Source organism: Stegostoma tigrinum, chromosome 11, assembly GCF_030684315.1.
Source record: "Stegostoma tigrinum isolate sSteTig4 chromosome 11, sSteTig4.hap1, whole genome shotgun sequence".
Lineage (NCBI taxonomy): Eukaryota > Metazoa > Chordata > Chondrichthyes > Orectolobiformes > Stegostomatidae > Stegostoma > Stegostoma tigrinum.
The window spans coordinates 2,861,543-2,884,649 of NC_081364.1; the positions used below are offsets into that span (position 1 = coordinate 2,861,543).

Consider the following 23,107-nt stretch of genomic DNA (forward strand, 5'->3'; position numbering starts at 1 on the left):
AAGAGAAGATTTTAGAGTTGGGACCAAGTTCAGATGCACATCTCACAACCTAAAGTTGGCAGGCCCAAGACCTAACATTGCCAGAAATTGACTGGAATAACTTTAAACCTTAGACTTTGCCCATATGTTCTCTGGGACAATTGCTGATGAAGGACAGCTGAGCAGAGGCACTAAGGGAGTTACGATGTGGTGTAAAAGCTGTGGAGGGGGTCTCTTAGTGATACAGCACTGAAATGGTGGTCTGTAACTTTGGGCTGTCCCCAGTGTTCCCTCTGATCTTCACGTATGGAGCCATACAGCAACTGGGAACGAGTTGCTCAGGGAGCACACAGCCTGCATATAATTATGTACACATGCGTGGTCAAGTTCATCAAAGAGAGAGTAAACAGATAACACGTTATAGAGCTGGAGGAACATAGCAGGCCAAGCAGCATCAGAGGAGCAGGAAAGTTGACGTTTTGGATTGAGACCCTTCTTCAGAAAACCTTTTTAAAAAATTCATTGTTGGATGGGCATCACTGGGCTTGACCTGCATTTACTGTCCATTCACAGTTACCCTGTAGTTGATAATGGTGACAAGGTAATTCTTTGAACTACAGTGGTCAATTTGGCATAGACACACCACGATGCTGTCAGGTTTGGAGTCGTAGGATTTTAAGACCATAAGTTAGAAGAACAGACATAGGCCATTCAATGAGATCATGGCTGATTTAATAATCTTCAACTTCACATTCCTGCCTTTTCCCCAAAACACTTGATTCCCTAATGACTAAAAAGGCTGTCTCAGCTTTGAATACACTTAACAATGCAACCTCGACAGCCCTCTGTAGCAAAGAATTCCACAGATTTACTAGCTTCAGAGGAGAAAATCCTCCTCATTTCAGTCTTAAATGGGGACCTCTTATTTTGAGATGATGCCCTCTGGTTCTAGACTCTCCCAGAACAGTAAACAACCTTTCTGCATTTCCACTGTCAAGCCCTGTAAGTTTCAACAAGGTCACCTCTCAATCTTCTAAACCCCAATAAGTACAACCCTACTCAACCTCTCACATAAGAAAATCCTTCCATATCATACCCTCAGGAAAAAAAAGGCCAAGTGAATACTCTCTGGATTGCCTCCACTGCTGGTAAGTCTTACCTTAGATAAGAGCACTAAAACTGTTCAGCGTATTCTGGCTGTGGTCTGATGAGTGTCTTGTATAGTTTATGCAAAACCTTCATACTTTTATACTCCATACCCTTTGAAATAAAGGCCAAATTCCCTTGGCTGCCCCCATTACTCTCAGAACTTGGATGCTGGCTTTTTGTGATTCATTTGTGAGGATTCCCAAATCCCTCTGTTCAACAGCTTTCTGCAGTCCTGCCTATTTGAATAATATTCAGTCCCTCTATTCTTCCTGGCAAAGTGCATAACCTCACATTTCCTCACATTATATTCCATCCGCCAAATGTTTGCCCACTCACTTACCATGTCTACATCCCTCTGCGGACGCTTCGTGCCATTCTTACCACTTGCCTACCTTCCCACCTATTTTTGTGTCATCCACAAATTTGATGACAGTGCATTCACTTCCTCATCCAAATCATTAATGCACAATGTAAATAACTGTGGGCTCCCAGCACCAATCCCTGTGGCAATCTATTAGTTACAAATTGCCATTCTGAAATGCCACACCCTCCCACGTCTTCCAACACACTGTCTTCTACTGGTTAGTCAATCTTCTATCTATGCAAATATACTACCTCCAGGGGCTCTCATTGTAAGCCTAATTTGTGGTATCGTATCAAACCCAGTCTGAAAATCCAAATATATGACATCCACTGTTTACCCTTAATCTATCCCGTTTGTTGCCCCTTCAAAAAATTCTTATAAATTTGTCAGCTATGATTTGTCCTTAATGACTCTGCTTGATTTGAGCATGTATTTCTAAATATTCCGCTGTTACCTCCAACATTTTTCCATTAACAGATATTAAGCTAACCAGTCTATTGTATCAGAGATAATGGGAATTGTACTTGTTTTTGTCTCTCTCCTTTTTTGAATTAAAGGTGTTACACGAGCAGTTTTCCAAACCTCCAGCCGTTTTCCAGAATCCTGGAAGATTATAAGCAGTGCACCCACCATCTCTGTAGCTACCTCCTTTAGCATCCCAGAATGTATCCCATCAGGTCCAGAGATTTAATCAGCCTCATGGAATATTATGATCAGTGTTTGATTCTTGGTGGTGCTAGTCTCGCCACATGACTATGGACAGCATCAGTAAGGACCAAGGAGACGAGGTGGAGTCAGACAGTTTTCATAGTGCATTAGCCTACTGACCCTCAAAGCATTCAAAGAATGATGCCACAGTTGACAAAGAGTGACTGGGTGTCAAGGAGCACCTCTGCAGAGAGGGAACTGGAAATCTGTAACTGTCTTGCCCAAAATATTTGGAAGGAGAGGGTCAATTAGAAATTTCTAAACTGAGGGAGATAGGTTTTTTTTGAGCAAGAGTTTAACAGTTGTGGAGTCAGGGCAGGTGGATAGTCTTAAGATGCAAGTCAGCCATGATCATACTGCACAATGTCAGGGTCCTGCACAACCTCCTCCTGTTACTAACAAGCCGAGGAAATAAAATGAAACCATCACAACTGGGTTGGTTTCTTACCGCTTTTGAATCTTCTTTAAATGGAACAGGCTGCAGTGAAGTCACAAGGCGTGATGCCAAGGGGAGAGTTCGAAGGGTGATTAAAAACAACTGTTAAAACAAAATCAGATTGTTAAACAAGACACGACAATTAGGAAAAGACAAAGACAACAAAATGGAAATATCAGAGAAGGACAGAACTGTCAAACAAGGGATGGATATAAAACTAGGCGAGGGGGGAATTGGAGAAGTGAAAAATGGGAGAGAGAGAAGGTGGCGAGAGAAAGAGAAAACGTGAAAGAAGGAGAAAGAAAACAACAGAGGGAATGAAACCGGGAGAAAAAGTGAGAGAGCAAGAGAAAAACAGTGAGCTCGAAAAAGGCAGAGAGTAAGAGATGGAGCAATACAGAAGAGAAGGTAGGGAAAGGAAGGAAAGAGTGAGAAAGGAGGGAGACAGGAGAGAGGCAGGTAGAATAGAGGATTTATTTTTTTACCGGGATCTAGGTGACTACTTTGGTTCAGTGTTTCTGATGATTGCAAAGGGAGAGGCTTCAGCCACAAAGTTGATATTTTAAACATTTTACTTTCCATGGAGTGTGGGCATCACTGGCACGGCCAGTGTTTTTTGCCTGTCCCTAACTGCCTTCAAGGAGGTGGTGTTGAGCAGAAACAGAAATTGCTCGAGAGGTCCACAGGTCAGGCAGCATTTTTGGAGAGAAAACAGTCAATGTTTCAAGTCCAGTGATCCTTCTTCAGAAACGTTTCTGCTGAGTTTCTCTAGCAATTTTTGTCTTGTTGCAGCAAGACATCCTTTTTGCCTGTACTCTCACTCTCTCATCATGAAGGCCAACATAGATTGCCTTCCTTAAGTACATCCTAAACCCCACTGCTGTAGGCCTAGGAGTCACATGTAGGCCAGGTAGGGAAGGATGGATTTCCTATTCAATGCGGTGTATTTAATGAAAGTCAATAGGGTCACCATTGCTGTGATTAGCTTTCAAATCTGAATATTATTAATTTATTGAATTTTGGGGAGTCTGTGGCATGGTGGTAACATCACTGGACAAATAATCTACAGTCCCGAGCTAATATTCTGGGGACACGGGTTCAAATCTGACCATGGCAGATGGTGAATATTTGAATTTAATTTTATTTTTAAAAAATCTGATATCAGCAAGTTAACCACTGTCAATTGACATTAAACCCTCATCTGCTTCACTGATGTCCTTTAGGGAAGGAAATATGCTCTTTATCCCAGTCTGGCTTAACTCCAGACCCACAGCAAAGTGGTCGATTCTTAACTGCCCCCAGGCAATTAGGGATGGGTAATAAATGCTGATTTCATGTGCAATGTTCAAATCCCACAAACCAACTAAAAAATTAAAATTCCCATGGTGGGGCTTAAACTCTTTTCCCCAGCTTCAGAATTATTAATCCAGTGATATCATCACTACATTACCCTTCGATACTTCGTTCAAAAAGCTGTAACCAGCGAACGTCATATCCTAATCACTGCAATCAGGAGAAATGAAATGGAATGTCTGTTGGCTAAGTGCCTGGTGCTTGCAAACAATGCACAACGGTGTCTACAATCCTGCACCAAACTGGTAAACGTCACAAGGAGCCATTGAACGTGTGCAGGTTGAGGAGAGTCACAGAATTGTTGCAGTGCGGAAGAAGGCCATTTGGCCCATTCTGCTTGCACTGGCTCTTCAAACAAGCATCATTACATAGAACAGTACAGCACAGTACAGGCCCTTCGGCCCACAATTCTGTGCCGAACTTTTAACCGAAACCTAAGGTCTATCTACCCTCTACCGCTACCTTATACTATCATCCATATGCCTATCTAATAGCCGCTTAGATGCCCCTAATGAGGCTGACTCCACTCCCCTCTCCGGCAATGCATTCCACGCCCCGACCACTCTGAGTAAAGAACCTACCTCTGATGTCTCCCCTACATCTATCTCCACTCACTTTAAAACTATGTCCCCTCATAGTAGCTACCCCCACCCCAGGAAAAAGTCTCTGACTGTCCACTCTATCTATACCTCTGATCATTTTATACACCTCTATCAAGTCACCTCTCATCCTTCGTCGTTCCAAAGAGAAAAGCCCTAGCTCTCTCAACCTTTCCTTGTAAGACTTTCCCTCCATTCCAGGCAACATCCTGGTAAATCTCCCCTGTACCTTTTCCCACCCTTCCACATCTTTCCTGTAATGAGGTGACCAGAACTGGACACAATACACCAGATGTGGCTGAACCAGGCTTTTGTACAGCTGGAGCATAACTTCACAGCTCTTGAACTCAATCCCTCTATTAATGAAAACTAACACACCATACGCCTTCTTAACAACTCTATCCACCTGGGTGGCAGCTTTCAAGTGCTATTACCTGGTGCTAATCTCTTGTCTTTCCCTGAAATGCAGCACATAGTTACTACGAATGAAAGCCATGGATGGAACTATGAGCAGGAAGGGCTTAGAGGGATATGGGCCAAATGCTGGCAAATGTGATTAGGTCAGATTGGGATGTCAGGTTGGCAGGGAAAAGTTGGACTGAACGGTCTGTTTCTGTGCTATATGTCTCTATCAATCTATATAATCATTCAGCGCTCTCTTGACTGCCTCTGATGAAGCTGCTTCCATCACATTTCCAAGCAGTTACTCCTTTGACACCTTGTATTTGCTTCTTTTGTAAAAACACTTTTAAACTGTACCCTCTCATTCTCAATCTGTTTATGAGTGGGACCAGTTTCTCCCTATTCACTATGTATAGACCCCTCAGGGTTTTGAAAACTTCTGTCAAATCTCCTCTTAGCCATTTTCTCTTCCAGGAAAACAGTCCCAACTTCTCCAACCTCTCCTCAAAACTTAAGTTTCTCACCTTTGGGGCCATTCTTATAACCTCTTGTGAACTCTCTCCAATGTGTTCACATCCTTCCTATAGCGTGTTGCCCAGAACTGTACATTATACTCCAGCTGAGGTCTAACCAGTGCCCTATATAAGCTTAGTATAATGCCCCCTGCACTTGACTCTGTGCCCTTAATGAAGAAGCCTGGAATACTGTAAGCTGATGGGGGAGGAGGAGGAGGAGGAGAAGAAGAGGAGAAGGAGGCAGGAATAGGGTAAAGAGTCAGAGAGTCCCACTCATTTTGGACCCTGGCGCACAGTCCAGGGAGTCAGAAGTCACAGGACTCGAGGTTATAATCCAAAATCACAAGCTCTTGGAGCGGGGCCCCTTCATTGGGTGTGCTTAACAAAGGGGCCGCGCTCCTAAAGCTCGAGTTTTCAACAGAATGTGTTGGACGATAACCTGGTGTTGTGTGACTTCTGACCGGGTCCACTCCAGTCCAACACTGGCACCTCCACAGCAATCCAGGGAGATCTGAGATTCACCGTTGCCAGTCACAGAGGATACGCACATGAACCATTTCTTGCTCACTCCTTGCGGAACGGCTGCTGAATCTCCTCTTCAGCACCATGAGAAGAGAGTCTGCTGCATTGTTGGGGAGAGAAGTGTCAATCTCAAATGATGATACAAACCTAGAAATGGAAAAGAAGAGAGAATGGAGATACTGAGCAGCAAGACCAGAGGAATGCAGCTGAAATGAAACCCTTGTTCCCCCATCTCAGACCAAACACCTCTCAGAGTCCGAGATAATGGGAACTGCAGATGCTGGAGAATCCAAGATAACAAAATGTGAGGCTGGATGAACACAGCAGGCCAAGCAGCATCTCAGGAGCATGCTGCTTGGCCTGCTGTGTTCATCCAGCCTCACATTTTGTTACCTCTCAGAGTCTGATGTGTTTCTATTCATGAAAAACACAAGTAGCATTGTTCCCTCTTGGCTGCACGGGGCTCTTCAGAGAGCCCTTGGAGATCTGCACAGTGGTAGGAAAGTTTAGATTTGATTTGATTTATCGCTGTCATATGTACCAAGGTACAATGAAAAGTGTTGTTTTGGGCATTTTACAGGCAGAAGGAACATAGAAGAGTCCATTCAGCCCTTCAAGCTTGCACTGGACCCTGTGTAAGAACCTATGTCAAGGGCATCTTGAAACCCATTGTACAAGGAGCCTCCAGCTTCTGTTGTGACATTACAGGTTTCTTACAGAAACCGAGCACCTACAGACCCGTTGAACCAGGAACATTCCTTGTCACAATGGACATTTCAGCACTCTACACCAGCATCTCCCGCGAAGACGGCATCGCTCTAACAGCCTCAGTACCCAACACCATCAAGTGCCAATTTCCAGATGCCATCCTACAACACATCTGCTTCATCCTTACCACAATGTCTTCCCTTTCGACAAGCAGCTCTTCGTCCAGACACACAGAACAGCCATTTGACCCCCAATATGCCAGTGTTTTCATGCATAGGTTTGAACAAGGCTTCTTTACTGCACAGGAGTTCCAGCCAGTGCAATACACCAGATTTGTCATCAAAATTTTCTTCCTTTGAACTCATGGCGAGGAATCACTGGAACAACTACATAGTGATATCAACAAGTTTCATCCCACCATCAGGCTTACCATGGACTACTCTTTAGGATCAGTCTCATTCTCGGACACATGCATCTCCATCAGGGACAGACACCTCAGTACCTCACTCTACCACAAGCCCACAGTTAACTTCACGATGCTGCACTTCTCTATAGCTTCCACCCGCTACAGACAAGCCCTGCACAAATACAGGATCTGCTCAGATGAGGAGGAACCCGACAGACACCTAAAGATGCTGAAAGGCACCTTCATAAGCACAGGATATGACACTCAATTCATCGATTGCCGGTTTTCACATACTGCAGCGAAAAACTGCAACAACTTCCTCAGAAGGCAGGCATGAAATACAACTGACAGAGTGCACTTTGTCAAACAGTACTTCCCTACAACAGAGAGACTACGCCATGTTCTTCACAACCTTCAACATGTCATTGACGACGACGAACATCACACCAAGATTATCCCTACGTCACCATTTCTCAGCTTCAAAAAACTGCTAAACCTTAAACAGATCATTGTTCACAGCAAACTACCCAGCCTTCAGGACAACATCAACCACAACACCACAAAGCCCCATCATGGCAACCTCTGCCAGACATGTCAGATCTTTGACATGACCATCGCACATGGGAACAGCACGTACACGGCAGGTACTCATGTGGTCATGGCCAATGCTGCCCACCTCACATGCTGTAAGCGAGGATGCCCTGAGGCATGGTACATTGGCAAAACCCTGCAGGCGCTATGACAACAGATAAACGGACACTGCACAACAATTGCTAGACAGGGATGTTCCATCCCAGTTGGGGAACACTTCAGCGGTCAAGGACATTCAGCCTCCAATCTTCAGGTAAATGCTCTCCAAGGCGGCCTTGGAGATAGGCAACAACGCAGAATCACCGAACAGAAACTGATCGCCAAGTTCCGTACCCATGAAGACGGCCTCAACAGTGATCTTTGGTTCATGTCGCGCTACATGTGACCCCACCACACTGCTCTGTATTTGCAAAACCTTCCTTACCATCCTGTTTTGACACCATCACCTGGATAAATTGTTATGATCTCTCAACCTCAATTAGTTTGTACAGTTTTGCATTACCTGTTACTTTGTTTAGACCCCAGCAAATGACTTGTTTATTGCAAACCGAGCGGAGGTGTTCTGCAAAGCGGTCCCCAAGCCTCCGCTTGGTTTCCCCAATGTAGAGGATGCCATACCGGGTACAGTGGATGCAGTATACCACATTGGCAGATGTGCAGGTGAACCTCTGTTTAATATGGAAAGTCATCTTGGGGCCTGGGATAGAGGTGAGGGAGGAGGTGTGGGGGCAAGTAGCATCCTCCCAGTCGCGAACCATTTCCACTCCCCCTCCCATTCTTTAGATGACATGTCCATCATGGGCCTCCTGCAGTGCCACAATGATGCCACCCGAAGGTTGCAGGAACAGCAACTCATATTCCGCCTGGGAACCCTGCAGCCCAATGGTATCAACGTGGACTTCACCAGCTTCAAAATCTCCCCTTCCCCCACTGCATCACACAACCAGCCCAGCTCGTCCCCTCCCCCCACTGCATCCCAAAACCAGCCCTGCCTGTCTCTGCCTCCCTAACCTGTTCTCCCTCTCACCCATCCCTTCCTCCCACCCCGAGCCGCACCTCCATTTCCTACCTACTAACCTCATCCCACCTCTTGGACCTGTCCGTCTTCCCTGGGCTGACCTATCCCCTCTCCACCTCCCCACCTATACTCTCCTCTCCACCTATCTTCTTTACTCTCCATCTTCGGTCCGCCTCCCCCTCTCTCCCTATTTATTCCAGAACCCTCACCCCATCCCCCTCACTGATGAAGGGTCTAGGCCCGAAACGTCAGCTTTTGTGCTCCTGAGATGCTGCTTGGCCTGCTGTGTTCATCCAGCTTCACACTTTGTTATCTTGGATTCTCCAGCATCTGCAGTTCCCATTATCACAAGTTATTCCAGTCATTTGGTTTGTTTCCAGAATCACCAATTTTTAATTGTTTGCAATTATCTCTTTGCCTTAATTAATCGGATTATAGGTCACCCCTTTGCATGTTACTCAGCAATTGACACTTTACACTCACCACCTGACACTCTGGATCACCTGCAGACCTACTATTTGGTCTGTCAACACTCCACTCGCACCGTTTGTATGATCTTTTGATGTCTCTGATTGCAAATTTCTAGCCTGTATGCTTCCCTTCACTTCACCTGACGACGGGGCAGTACTTTGAAAGTTTGTGAATTCAAGTAAACCTGTTGGACGATAACCTGGTGTGGTGCGACTTGGTCGATCTGTATTTCCAACTCCATTTACCCAATCATCCATCCATCTTCCATGACACCCAACAAGAACCCACCCAACTCCTTTGTCAATTTTCTCCCAACCTCTGATTTTCCGTTGGTTCAATATCGTGGTGGGAGGAAGGACATCCACAAAATAGGAGAAATAGTGTTGTGGAGAGAGATAATGGGAACTGCAGATGCTGGAGATTCCAAGATAATAAAATGTGAGGCTGGATGAACACAGCAGGCCAAGCAGCATCTCAGGAGCACAAAAGCTGACGTTTCGGGCCTAGACCCTTCATCAGAGAGGGGGATGGGGGGAGGGAACTGGAATAAATAGGGAGAGAGGGGGAGGCGGACCGAAGATGGAGAGTAAAGAAGATAGGTGGAGAGGGTGTAGGTGGGGAGGTAGGGAGGGGATAGGTCAGTCCAGGGAAGACGGACAGGTCAAGGAGGTGGGATGAGGTTAGTAGGTAGCTGGGGGTGCGGCTTGGGGTGGGAGGAAGGGATGGGTGAGAGGAAGAACAGGTTAGGGAGGCAGAGACAGGTTGGACTGGTTTTGGGATGCAGTGGGTGGGGGGGAAGAGCTGGGCTGGTTGTGTGGTGCAGTGGGGGGAGGGGATGAACTGGGCTGGTTTAGGGATGCAGTGGGGGAAGGGGAGATTTTGAAACTGGTGAAGTCCACATTGATACCATATGGCTGCAGGGTTCCCAGGCGGAATATGAGTTGCTGTTCCTGCAACCTTCGGGTGGCATCATTGTGGCAGTGCAGGAGGCCCATGATGGACATGTCATCAAGAGAATGGGAGGGGGAGTGGAAATGGTTTGCAACTGGGAGGTGCAGTTGTTTGTTACGAACTGAGCGGAGGTGTTCTGCAAAGCGGTCCCCAAATAGTGTTGTGGTTGGTTGGCTCGCTGAGCTGGTTCGGTGTTCCGCAGACGTTTCATTACCGTGCTGCGTAGCATCATCAGTGCAGTCTCTAAAGAAGGGCAGTTGTGTTTTCCATCCTGGTTTTTAAACTTTGGAGTTAGATCGGAACTAACCACAAGACTCTTATGATCACTGGACATCAGAGTGGCACACAAGCCCACGTCAACCTACGACAACTGCTCACCCGAACTAAAGACCCACTACTCCCAATACCGACAGGACCAATGTCATCAGTAAGATTCCCTGCAGAGACCGTGACAAACACTGCATTGGACAAACGAGAAGGAAAGTAACAACTGGGGACATGAGCACCAATTGGCTACAAAAAGCCACGATCAATGCTCATTCATTTCTATCCACATGGAGAAGGAGAACCATCAATTTGACTGGGACAACACCAAAATCCTGGACAAGCAAAGCAGAGACAAGCATGGGAATTCCTAGAAGCCTGGTACTCCATGAAGAAAGCCATTAATAAACACATAGAGCTCGAGCCCATATACACTTGACTACAGAGGAAACCTGGAAGTGAGGCAATCCATTGGAACGGACCCCAGAGTTTACAAACCAGGTGGGAAAACAGACCAACGTTTCATTGGAGGCTGCACTGATGATGTTACCCAGCACGGTAACGAAACATCTGCAGAACAACTAACCAGCTCAGCGAGCCAACCAACCTCAACCCGAGCTACAAATCTACTCCAAAACCTTATGGAAGAAATGGATTTGGCAGGAACCTAGATCCAAGAAAGTTAAAACGCTTATCAGTAAAAGCGTTCACCACCAGCAAACTTTGGTATAATCAGTCACGCACCTGGTTAAAAAGTCCTGAAATATTATAATTCTCAAATCCATTTTCAAATCCCACGCGAGCCTGGTCTCTCCCTAACCCACTAAGTTCCGCCAACTCTGCAATCCTCTGTGATATCCAAGTAATTCCGACCTGGGTTTTGAATGTCATCAATCATTCTCCTCTCCTTACTCCTTTCCTCTTCTTCTCCTTCTAACTTCAAACCCAAGCCTTTGGTTAACTTGGGAAGTGATGGGAAGGCCACGCTCATTGACTCACCACTTGAGCAGTTTAGAGATGTATGCAATCTGCACACAACCAGCTGGCACGTTGGCAAGTTCGGCAGGTACCAGGGACAGTGCCAAGGCCCGAAGCTCCGGCTCATTACACATCCTATTCCGGAACATACCGTTGGCCAGCAAACACAGAAGGTGCACCTGCAGAACAGAGAACAATCAAAAACAAAGGTACAGGAGCAGGCCATTCAGCCCACCTTTCAGTAAGATCATGGCCGATCTGTAGCCTGTCTCCATACACCTGCCTTTGGCCCATAGCCATTAGTAACTTTGCTTAACAAATAGAAGCTATCTCAGGGTTAAAATGAACAGCTGATTCAGCATCCACTGCCAACTGGGGGGGAAGAGTTCCAAATCTCTCCCACCCTGTGTGTTTAGAAGTGCTTCCTAACATCTCCCCTGAATGGTCTGGCCCTAATTGTCAGACTATGCCCCTAGTTCTAGAATCATCAATCAGCGGAAATAGTTTAACTTTATCTACCCCGTCTTTTCCCGACAGTACGCCGAAGACTTTGAGCTGACTATCCCTTAACCTTCTAGATTCTAGAGTAAACGGGTTTAATTTGTATAACCTCTTCTTATAACTTAACCCCTGAAGTCTCAGTATTATTCTTGTAAACCTACACTGTGTTCCTTCCAAGGTCAATGTATCCTTCGTAAGGTGTGGTGCCCTGAACTGCTCACAGTACCCAGTACAGAGTAAAAGATTAAAGATTAAATATGCAAAAATAGGCACAACATAATGTTTACAGTTTTTAAAAAAGTCCATTTGGCCCATCTGGTCTCCTGTTGGTGATAGTGTTGGAGGAGCACTGTGTTCCTTTTCAACTTGTGTGTTTATCCAGCTTCCTCTTAAATGAATTGACACTATTCCCTTCGCCCACGTCCTCTGGGAGTGAGCTCCACATTCTCCCCACTCTCCAGGTGAAGAGGGTTCCCCTAAATTTCCAGATTTATTAACGACTAAATAATTTTATAGGCCCTATTCTGGTCTCCCCACAATTGGAAAGCTTGTCTCTGTGTTTACTCTATCAGGCCCTCTCAGTAATGGATATGGCACTGTCCTCCGAAGCCAGGGATTATAGGTTCATGTCGCATTTGGGGTGAAGTCAGGAGATGAGTTGGACCAAAGGGGTCTGTTTCTGTGCTGCATGTCTCCACGTTAAAGAATTCCAATGGTCACTGTTAATATTCTCTTTTTGAGAGAAAAAATGCCATAGCCTGTTCAGTCTTTCCTGAAGGTTCCACAATGATACAGCAGAGGTGTACTACGGGCAGAGGCTACAGTATAAACAGATGAAGTAGGAGCAGTGGGAGGCGGCCATTTGGTTCCTTGAGATAACAAGGCGTGAAGCTGGATGAACACAACAGGCCAAGCAGCATCTTAGGAGCACAAAAGCTGATGTTCCAGGCCTAGATCCTTCATCAGACGGCTTGCTGTGTTCATCCAGCTCTACACTTTGTTGTCTCGGATTCTCCAGCGTCTGCAGTTCCCATTATCTCTGGTCCCTTGAGCTAACAGCATCATTTAATAAAATCATGACTGATCTCACTGTGGCCTCAACTCTACTTTCCTGTGATTCCCAATATCCTTTGGTTCCCTTGTTCATCATGAGCTAACATATTTTGAGTATTTGGTATAGATATCATGTTAATTCCAATTCCCCTTTCTTTCTCCATTGCCGAGTAAGATTTCTATCCCATTAAGCCCTTATCCAGTTCTCTTTTGAAAGTTAACATTAAATCTGCCTCCAATACTCCAACATGGTGCTCAGTTATGAGAGGGGTCCCACAAGAATCTGTTCTAGGTCCTCTTCTATTTGTGATTTTTGTAAATGATTTGGAAGAAGGAGTGGAAGGGTGGATTAGCAAGTTCGCAGACGATACGAAGGTGGGTCGCGGTGTGGACAGTGCAAAGGGCTGTTCTAGGTTACAAAGGGACATTGATTGGATGACAGCTGGGCTGAGAAGCCGCAGATGGAAATTAACCCTGAAAAGTGATTCACTTTGGAAGGACAAACTTGAAAGCAGAATACAGGGTTAACAGAAAGTTTCTTGGCAATGTGGAGGAGCACAGGGATCTTGGAGTTCATGTCCACAGTTCCCTGAAAGCTGCCACCCAGGTGGACAGAGTTGTTAAGAAGGCACCTGGTGTGTTAGCTTTCATTAATAGAGGGATTGAGTTCAAGAGCCGTGAAGTTATGCTCCAGCTATACAGCAGCCTGGTTCAGCCACATCTGGTGTATTGTGTCCAGTTCTGGTTGCCTCATTACAGGAAAGATGTGGAAGCATTAGAAAGGGTGCAGAGGAAATTTACCAGGATGTTGCCTGGAATGGAGGGAAGGTCTTACGAGGAAATGTTGAGAGAGCTAGCGCTTTTCTCTTTGGAACGACGAAGGATGAGAGGTGGCTTGATAGAGGTGTACAAAATGATCAGAGGTATCGATAGAGTGGACAGTCAGAGGATTTTTCCTAGGGTGGAGGTAGCTATTACGAGGGGACATAGTTTTAAAGTGAGTGGAGGTAGATGTAGGGGAGACATCAGAGGTAGGTTCTTTACTCAGAGAGTGGTCGGGGCGTGGAATGCATTGCCGGAGAAGGTAGTGGAGTCGGCCTCATTAGGGGCGTTTAAATGGCTATTAGATAGGCTTTTGGATGATAGTATAAGGTAGGGGTGGGGATTAGATAGACCTTAGGATTAGGGTAAAAGTTCAGCACAACATTGTGGGCCGAAGGGCCTGTACTGTTCTATGTTCTACGTTCTAATACCTTGCCTTAGCACACTACAACTGGCTGCATAAATAGAATGGTCTTCAATCTGTCTCTATCTGGTCACAGATCCTTCTGCCTTTGGAAACAGTCTCTCTGTACTTGGGTTCCCTGTTATTTTAATGAAAATTCCTTGATCTGACAATAAATGATGGCCAGCCAGTGATACCCACTGACCAGGGTTTTATAAAATTGGTTTTTAATTCGCTCGTGAGAAATGGGCATCACTGTCTGGGCCAGTATTTATTACCCAAGCCTAGCTGGTTTTGAGAAAGTGGTGGTGAGCTGCCTCCATGAATCCATAGATACACCCACAATGCCCTTAGGGAGAGAATTCCAGGATTTTGACCCAGCAACATTGAACGAACTGTGATATATTTCCAAGTCAGGATGGTGGGTGGCTTGCAGGGGAAATTGCAGGAGGTGGTGGTCAGCTAACAGAGCCCAGGCCAATGATTAAGGTTAGTTCTTATGAGTGGACCACATATTTACAGATCAAACCACTTGGCAAATCTCGAAAGTCTATTTTTAAAGTTTCAAATACAAAGCACCGTATCCTGGGTTTAAGCACGCACCTTGTGAATGTCAATGCGTAGGTTCCGAGTAAAACGGTTTATCATTCGACGCAGATAGTCCTCAAACTGTAGCTCTCTCTTCTCTCTGTATAGCATGAAGCAGCGGGTTTTAAAAATACAGGACAAAACAGTTTGGAAGCTTGATTCAGCATAAAAAGGTCAAATCACAGAAAGAAAACCCTTGCAGTTCTACAGCACCCTTCCCACCCAGAGGTCTGCCCAGAGTGTTACACTGGAAGTGACATACTCCCAAGGTGTGGCCATAATGTTGTAATATATAAGAAATGCAGCAGCCAATTTGGACATAGTAAGCTCCCACAAACACCACTACAATGATGACCAGGTAATAAGAACGTAAGAAGCAGGAGCGGGAGTACTGCATTCAGCCCCTCAGGCCTTCCCCTGCTTCATTCACCAAGATTCACGGTGAACTGCCCCTTGTCTCAACTTCTCTTTCGTGCCAGCTCAGCATAATCAAATAATGCTTTAGCGATGTTTGTGAAGGGATAAATGTTGGCCCCAGGAAACTGGTGATAGGTTTCAATGCTTGTCTTCAAAGTAATGGTCCTTGTTTCATTTACAGCCACACAACTGGGCAGACACGGTGTTGTTGGTGGGGATGGTGGTGGGGGTGTTGTTGGTGGTGGGGGTTGTGGGGGAGAATATTGGATAGGAGGATGGAGTTTACCATTTCATCAAAAAACATGGCACCCACCATCAGAGCCGCATTCCCTCAGACCATTGACTGAAAGTGTCAATACACTCCAGGTTGTTGCTGTGAACCCTAAACCTTGTAGATCACAGCAAGAGTTAAATTTGTTAAGGGCTGAAGCTGGTGGGGTATTGAATGGGCTGTTCCATGTAGAAGTCTATATTTTATTTATTTATTTTGTACTATGCCTTGTCATGTCTCTACAAACTGGATGGAGATGGGTCCCAGACACAGAGATCTACAGCACAGACATTTGGCCCATTTTCCACATGCCAGTTTAAAAAAAATACCCTTCTATCCTTATCCCATTTTGCAGCACTTCGCCCAGAGGCGTGTATGTCGTGCTATTGCAATGTACATCTAAATACTACTTCAGAGCAATGAGGGTTTCTGTCGTCTGTCCCTGCAGCCACTCAGTTCCAGATTCCCACCAGCCTCCGGGTGAAAAAGCTTTTCCTCACATCCCACTGAGCCTCCTGGCCCTTACCTTCAATCTATTCCCCCCATCCCAGTCATCGATCCCTCCATCAAGGGGAAGGATTCCTCCAAATCGCTCGGAATATTATACATCTCAGTCACGCCCCACTCAGTCTCCTCTTCTCTAAGGAAAACAACCCCAATCTGCCCAACCTCCTTTCGTAACAGAAACACTTCATCCAAGGCAACATCGTCCTTAAATCTAACCAGTGACAACGAAGAATTGTCCGGGGCGTGTGGAGGTTAAGAGGTAGGGAGAGGTTACAGAATGGACAACGAAGAATTGTCCGGGGCGTGTGGAGGTTAAGAGGTAGGGAGAGGTTACAGAATGGACAACGAAGAATTGTCCGGGGCGTGTGGAGGTTAAGAGGTAGGGAGAGGTTACAGAATGGACAACGAAGAATTGTCCGGGGCGTGTGGAGGTTAAGAGGTAGGGAGAGGTTACAGAATGGACAACGAAGAATTGTCCGGGGCGTGTGGAGGTTAAGAGGTCGGGAGAGGTTACAGAATGGACAATGAAGAATTGTCCGGGGCGTGTGGAGGTTAAGAGGTAGGGAGAGGTTACAGAATGGACAACGAAGAATTGTCCGGGGCGTGTGGAGGTTAAGAGGTAGGGAGAGGTTACAGAATGGACAACGAAGAATTGTCCGGGGCGTGTGGAGGTTAAGAGGTAGGGAGAGGTTACAGAATGGACAACGAAGAATTGTCCGGGGCGTGTGGAGGTTAAGAGGTAGGGAGAGGTTACAGAATGGACAACGAAGAATTGTCCGGGGCGTGTGGAGGTTAAGAGGTAGGGAGAGGTTACAGAATGGACAACGAAGAATTGTCCGGGGCGTGTGGAGGTTAAGAGGTAGGGAGAGGTTACAGAATGGACAATGAAGAATTGTCCGGGGCGTGTGGAGGTTACGAGGTAGGGAGAGGTTACAGAATGGACAACGAAGAATTGTCCGGGGCGTGTGGAGGTTAAGAGGTAGGGAGAGGTTACAGAATGGACAACGAAGAATTGTCCGGGGCGTGTGGAGGTTAAGAGGTAGGGAGAGGTTACAGAATGGACAACAAAGAATTGTCCGGGGCGTGTGGAGGTTAAGAGGTAGGGAGAGGTTACAGAATGGACAACGAAGAATTGTCCGGGGCGTGTGGAGGTTAAGAGGTAGGGAGAGGTTACAGAATGGACAACGAAGAATTGTCCGGGGCGTGTGGAGGTTAAGAGGTAGGGAGAGGTTACAGAATGGACAACGAAGAATTGTCCGGGGCGTGTGGAGGTTAAGAGGTAGGGAGAGGTTACAGAATGGACAATGAAGAATTGTCCGGGGCGTGTGGAGGTTACGAGGTCGGGAGAGGTTACAGAATGGACAACGAAGAATTGTCCGGGGCGTGTGGAGGTTAAGAGGTAGGGAGAGGTTACAGAATGGACAACGAAGAATTGTCCGGGGCGTGTGGAGGTTACGAGGTCGGGAGAGGTTACAGAATGGACAACGAAGAATTGTCCGGGGCGTGTGGAGGTTAAGAGGTAGGGAGAGGTTACAGAATGGACAATGAAGAATTGTCCGGGGCGTGTGGAGGTTAAGAGGTAGGGAGAGGTTACAGAATGGACAACGAAGAATTGTCCGGGGCGTGTGGAGGTTACGAGGTAGGGAAAGGTTACAGAATGGACAACGAAGAATTGTCCGGGGCGTGTGGAGGTTAAGAGGTAGGGAGAGGTTACAGAATGGACAACGAAGAATTGTCCGGGGCGTGTGGAGGTTAAGAGGTAGGGAGAGGTTACAGAATGGACAACGAAGAATTGTCCGGGGCGTGTGGAGGTTAAGAGGTCGGGAGAGGTTACAGAATGGACAACGAAGAATTGTCCGGGGCGTGTGGAGGTTAAGAGGTAGGGAGAGGTTACAGAATGGACAACGAAGAATTGTCCGGGGCGTGTGGAGGTTAAGAGGTAGGGAGAGGTTACAGAATGGACAACGAAGAATTGTCCGGGGCGTGTGGAGGTTAAGAGGTAGGGAGAGGTTACAGAATGGACAACGAAGAGTTGTCCGGGGCGTGTGGAGGTTAAGAGGTAGGGAGAGGTTACAGAATGGACAATGAAGAATTGTCCGGGGCGTGTGGAGGTTAAGAGGTAGGGAGAGGTTACAGAATGGACAACGAAGAATTGTCCGGGGCGTGTGGAGGTTAAGAGGTAGGGAGAGGTTACAGAATGGACAATGAAGAATTGTCCGGGGCGTGTGGAGGTTAAGAGGTAGGGAGAGGTTACAGAATGGACAACGAAGAATTGTCCGGGGCGTGTGGAGGTTAAGAGGTAGGGAGAGGTTACAGAATGGACAACGAAGAATTGTCCGGGGCGTGTGGAGGTTAAGAGGTAGGGAGAGGTTACAGAATGGACAACGAAGAATTGTCCGGGGCGTGTGGAGGTTAAGAGGTAGGGAGAGGTTACAGAATGGACAACGAAGAATTGTCCGGGGCGTGTGGAGGTTAAGAGGTAGGGAGAGGTTACAGAATGGACAATGAAGAATTGTCCGGGGTGTGTGGAGGTTAAGAGGTAGGGAGAGGTTACAGAATGGACAACGAAGAATTGTCCGGGGCGTGTGGAGGTTAAGAGGTAGGGAGAGGTTACAGAATGGACAACGAAGAATTGTCCGGGGCGTGTGGAGGTTAAGAGGTAGGGAGAGGTTACAGAATGGACAATGAAGAATTGTCCGGGGTGTGTGGAGGTTAAGAGGTAGGGAGAGGTTACAGAATGGACAATGAAGAATTGTCCGGGGCGTGTGGAGGTTAAGAGGTAGGGAGAGGTTACAGAATGGACAATGAAGAATTGTCCGGGGCGTGTGGAGGTTAAGAGGTAGGGAGAGGTTACAGAATGGACAACGAAGAATTGTCCGGGGCGTGTGGAGGTTAAGAGGTAGGGAGAGGTTACAGAATGGACAATGAAGAATTGTCCGGGGCGTGTGGAGGTTAAGAGGTAGGGAGAGGTTACAGAATGGACAACGAAGAATTGTCCGGGGCGTGTGGAGGTTAAGAGGTAGGGAGAGGTTACAGAATGGACAACGAAGAATTGTCCGGGGCGTGTGGAGGTTAAGAGGTAGGGAGAGGTTACAGAATGGACAACGAAGAATTGTCCGGGGCGTGTGGAGGTTAAGAGGTAGGGAGAGGTTACAGAATGGACAACGAAGAATTGTCCGGGGCGTGTGGAGGTTAAGAGGTAGGGAGAGGTTACAGAATGGACAACGAAGAATTGTCCGGGGCGTGTGGAGGTTAAGAGGTAGGGAGAGGTTACAGAATGGACAACGAAGAATTGTCCGGGGCGTGTGGAGGTTAAGAGGTAGGGAGAGGTTACAGAATGGACAATGAAGAATTGTCCGGGGCGTGTGGAGGTTAAGAGGTAGGGAGAGGTTACAGAATGGACAACGAAGAATTGTCCGGGGCGTGTGGAGGTTAAGAGGTAGGGAGAGGTTACAGAATGGACAACGAAGAATTGTCCGGGGCGTGTGGAGGTTAAGAGGTCGGGAGAGGTTACAGAATGGACAACGAAGACTTGTCCGGGGCGTGTGGAGGTTAAGAGGTAGGGAGAGGTTACAGAATGGACAATGAAGAATTGTCCGGGGCGTGTGGAGGTTAAGAGGTAGGGAGAGGTTACAGAATGGACAACGAAGAATTGTCCGGGGCGTGTGGAGGTTACGAGGTAGGGAGAGGTTACAGAATGGACAACGAAGAATTGTCCGGGGCGTGTGGAGGTTACGAGGTAGGGAGAGGTTACAGAATGGACAACGAAGAATTGTCCGGGGCGTGTGGAGGTTACGAGGTAGGGAGAGGTTACAGAATGGACAACGAAGAATTGTCCGGGGCGTGTGGAGGTTAAGAGGTAGGGAGAGGTTACAGAATGGACAACGAAGAATTGTCCGGGGCGTGTGGAGGTTACGAGGTCGGGAGAGGTTACAGAATGGACAACGAAGAATTGTCCGGGGCGTGTGGAGGTTACGAGGTCGGGAGAGGTTACAGAATGGACAATGAAGAATTGTCCGGGGCGTGTGGAGGTTACGAGGTCGGGAGAGGTTACAGAATGGACAACGAAGAATTGTCCGGGGCGTGTGGAGGTTAAGAGGTAGGGAGAGGTTACAGAATGGACAACGAAGAATTGTCCGGGGCGTGTGGAGGTTAAGAGGTAGGGAGAGGTTACAGAATGGACAACGAAGAATTGTCCGGGGCGTGTGGAGGTTACGAGGTCGGGAGAGGTTACAGAATGGACAATGAAGAATTGTCCGGGGCGTGTGGAGGTTACGAGGTCGGGAGAGGTTACAGAATGGACAATGAAGAATTGTCCGGGGCGTGTGGAGGTTAAGAGGTAGGGAGAGGTTACAGAATGGACAATGAAGAATTGTCCGGGGCGTGTGGAGGTTAAGAGGTAGGGAGAGGTTACAGAATGGACAATGAAGAATTGTCCGGGGCGTGTGGAGGTTAAGAGGTCGGGAGAGGTTACAGAATGGACAACGAAGAATTGTCCGGGGCGTGTGGAGGTTAAGAGGTCGGGAGAGGTTACAGAATGGACAACGAAGAATTGTCCGGGGCGTGTGGAGGTTAAGAGGTAGGGAGAGGTTACAGAATGGACAATGAAGAATTGTCCGGGGCGTGTGGAGGTTACGAGGTCGGGAGAGGTTACAGAATGGACAACAACAACAATCATTTGTATTTATATAGCACCCTTAACAGAATAGGACATAGAGAAAAAACAAAGTTATGCAGACAAAGGGATTGCTGATGGAAAACTAATAGAGAGAATTAAAGAAGAGAAAGAAACAGCTTTCTCTGGGTTTCATTTCCACCTACCCACTTCCTCCCTTCCCTCCCCAACACCCTCCCATCGTTCGCATAAATGACACCATTTTCCAATTCTGAAAGACTCAAAATATTAACTCTGTTTCTCTCTCAAAAAATGCTGATAGACCTGCCAAGTTTCTGTAATAATTTCTGGTTTTTTTTGTTTCGTATCTTGACCATTATAAAGTACCGTTCAAAAATCAGCCAGTGGCAGGTACTTTATGTTTCATTATTTAACAAGTGATTTCTGGAAATGCAAGCATCTGTTTCGTATCCTAAACTGCCCTTCAACTGAGTGTCTTGCTTGGTCTTTTCAGAGCACAGCTGATAGAAGAATGGGAGGTGATCTCACTTAAATATATTGGATTCCTAAGGGGTTTGACAGGGTTAATGCTTAGAGGATGTTTCCCTCATCAGAGAGTCTAGGACCAGAAGGCATGGTCTCAGAATAATGGGGGATGATTTTAAAACTGACATGAGGAGGAATGTCTTCTAGAGTGGAGAGTCTTTGAAATTCCTTGCCAGAGAGAGCGGTGGGGCAGACTCCTTGTGTACGTTTAGGCTGAGATTGACCGATTCTTGATCATTCAGAGAATCAAGGATTATGGGCGGAATATAGGAAAGCTTTTTTGTTAAATTCAGTCACGGGGTGTGGGCAGCGCAGACTGGGCCCAGCATTTATTACTCGTCCCTAGTTGCCCTCTTGAGAAGGTGGAGGTGAGCTGCCTTCTTGAACCACTGCAGTCCATGTGCTGTGGGCTGACTCACAGTGCCCTTATGGAAGGAATTCCAGGATTTTGACCCAGCAACGGTGAGGGAACGATGATATTTTTCCAAGTCAGGATGGTGAGTGGGTTGGAGGGGAACTTGCATGGAGTGGTGCTCCCATGTGTCTGTTGCCCTTGTCCTTCTACATGGAAGTGGGCGTGGGTTTGGAAGGTGGAAATGAGGAACGTGGGATCAGCCATGACAGTGGAGCAGGGTCTAGGGGCTGAATGGCCTACTTCTCCTATTTCTTATTTCCACTCCCCTTTGTGTGAAAACATCCTGCCTGACATCACTCCTGAACAGCCTGATTAATTTGAACATTGTAGTCCTTGTTCAGAACTCCCCCTGCTGAAAGACAACAGCTGACCATGTTGTATTTTGTCCTGGTGTGGACAGTGGAGGCTGTCATTGTGTAACATAATGTGAAGAGATGCCTGACGTGTAATGGAATGAGGGAACAGGTGACGGATATATTAGGTAAGGGTTTTTTTTAAACTGGGGGTGTGAATTGATTGTATAAATATCGAGAGTTAGTAGTCAGTGTGATGTATATTTATAGAATGCAGTTAACAGAAATAAAACTTTCATGTAAGAGTGGATTCAGATCTTCTTGCGTATAACAGTGAGAGCCAGACTTCTGTCTGGTGTACTTACAGTGCGTGACTACAGGACGTTCTGAGTCAGAAAGAAAGAAAGACAGAGAGAGAGAGAGGGGCGGGAGAGGGGGAGAGAGAGAGAGGGGGAGAGACAGAGAGAGAGAGAGAGAGAGAGAGAGAGAGAGAGAGAGAGAGAGAGAGAGCTGCCGCAGAGGGTGAAAAAGATGATGTCAGGCTGAATTCTGATAATGGCAGCAGTAAATTCAAAAGTGATTATAGGTCACAGGCCTTCTCTCTTTCTTCTTGGCATATGCTGGGCTTTCGATTTCAATCTCGAGTGGTTTTGCAGGGATGGTGGATTCAGGAAATGGAGTGGCAGATGGTTCTTCTGGCATAGAGGTCTGGAGCTCTGTCAGAGATAGGAAAGGAAAGAATGATTAAATTCTGAGATACTCTATACCATTGGGTAGTCATTCAACATCAGTTAATGACTCAAAAAGATGAAGCAATATACACCTCACAGTGACAGAAAATAGGACAGCGGCAGGATTAAATACTCCCAGGACAGGTATATCACAGGGTTAGACACAGGGTGGGGGGTGAAGTTCCGTCTACACTGTTCTCATCTGACCATCCCAGGACAGAGGCAGCATGGATTTAGATACAGACTAAAGGTCTCTCTACTCTTAAATGGAAAGTAAATCTCCCTTGGCACTATTTCCATCAAACACTCTCACTACAGCATGGGTTTACATATAGAATAAAGCACGCTCTGCACTGTTTCATTAAATACGCTCACGACAGGGACAGCACAGGGCTAGATAGACAGCAGAACTCCCTCTACTCTTTTAAGCAGAAAGTAAAGATCCCTCAACACCATCAAACACACCCAGGACACGGACAGCACAAGGTTAGATACAGAGTATAGATAGTGTACAGGGCGACAGTATACAGA

At 46.7% G+C, this 23,107-nt stretch overlaps 1 protein-coding gene across 1 annotated transcript in view; it reads right to left on the reverse strand.

Annotated features, from left to right (window-relative positions):
• Positions 1-23,107, reverse strand: part of xpc (xeroderma pigmentosum, complementation group C) — a 55,453-nt gene that overhangs the window by 23,363 nt on the left and 8,983 nt on the right. The window contains exons 4-8 of the mRNA XM_048548140.2: positions 22,441-22,561; positions 14,797-14,881; positions 11,436-11,593; positions 6,054-6,174; positions 2,649-2,738 (exon numbers count right to left, since the gene is read on the reverse strand). Coding sequence (XP_048404097.1) covers positions 2,649-2,738; positions 6,054-6,174; positions 11,436-11,593; positions 14,797-14,881; positions 22,441-22,561 — 575 coding nt within the window. The remainder of the gene's footprint in view (positions 1-2,648; positions 2,739-6,053; positions 6,175-11,435; positions 11,594-14,796; positions 14,882-22,440; positions 22,562-23,107) is intronic.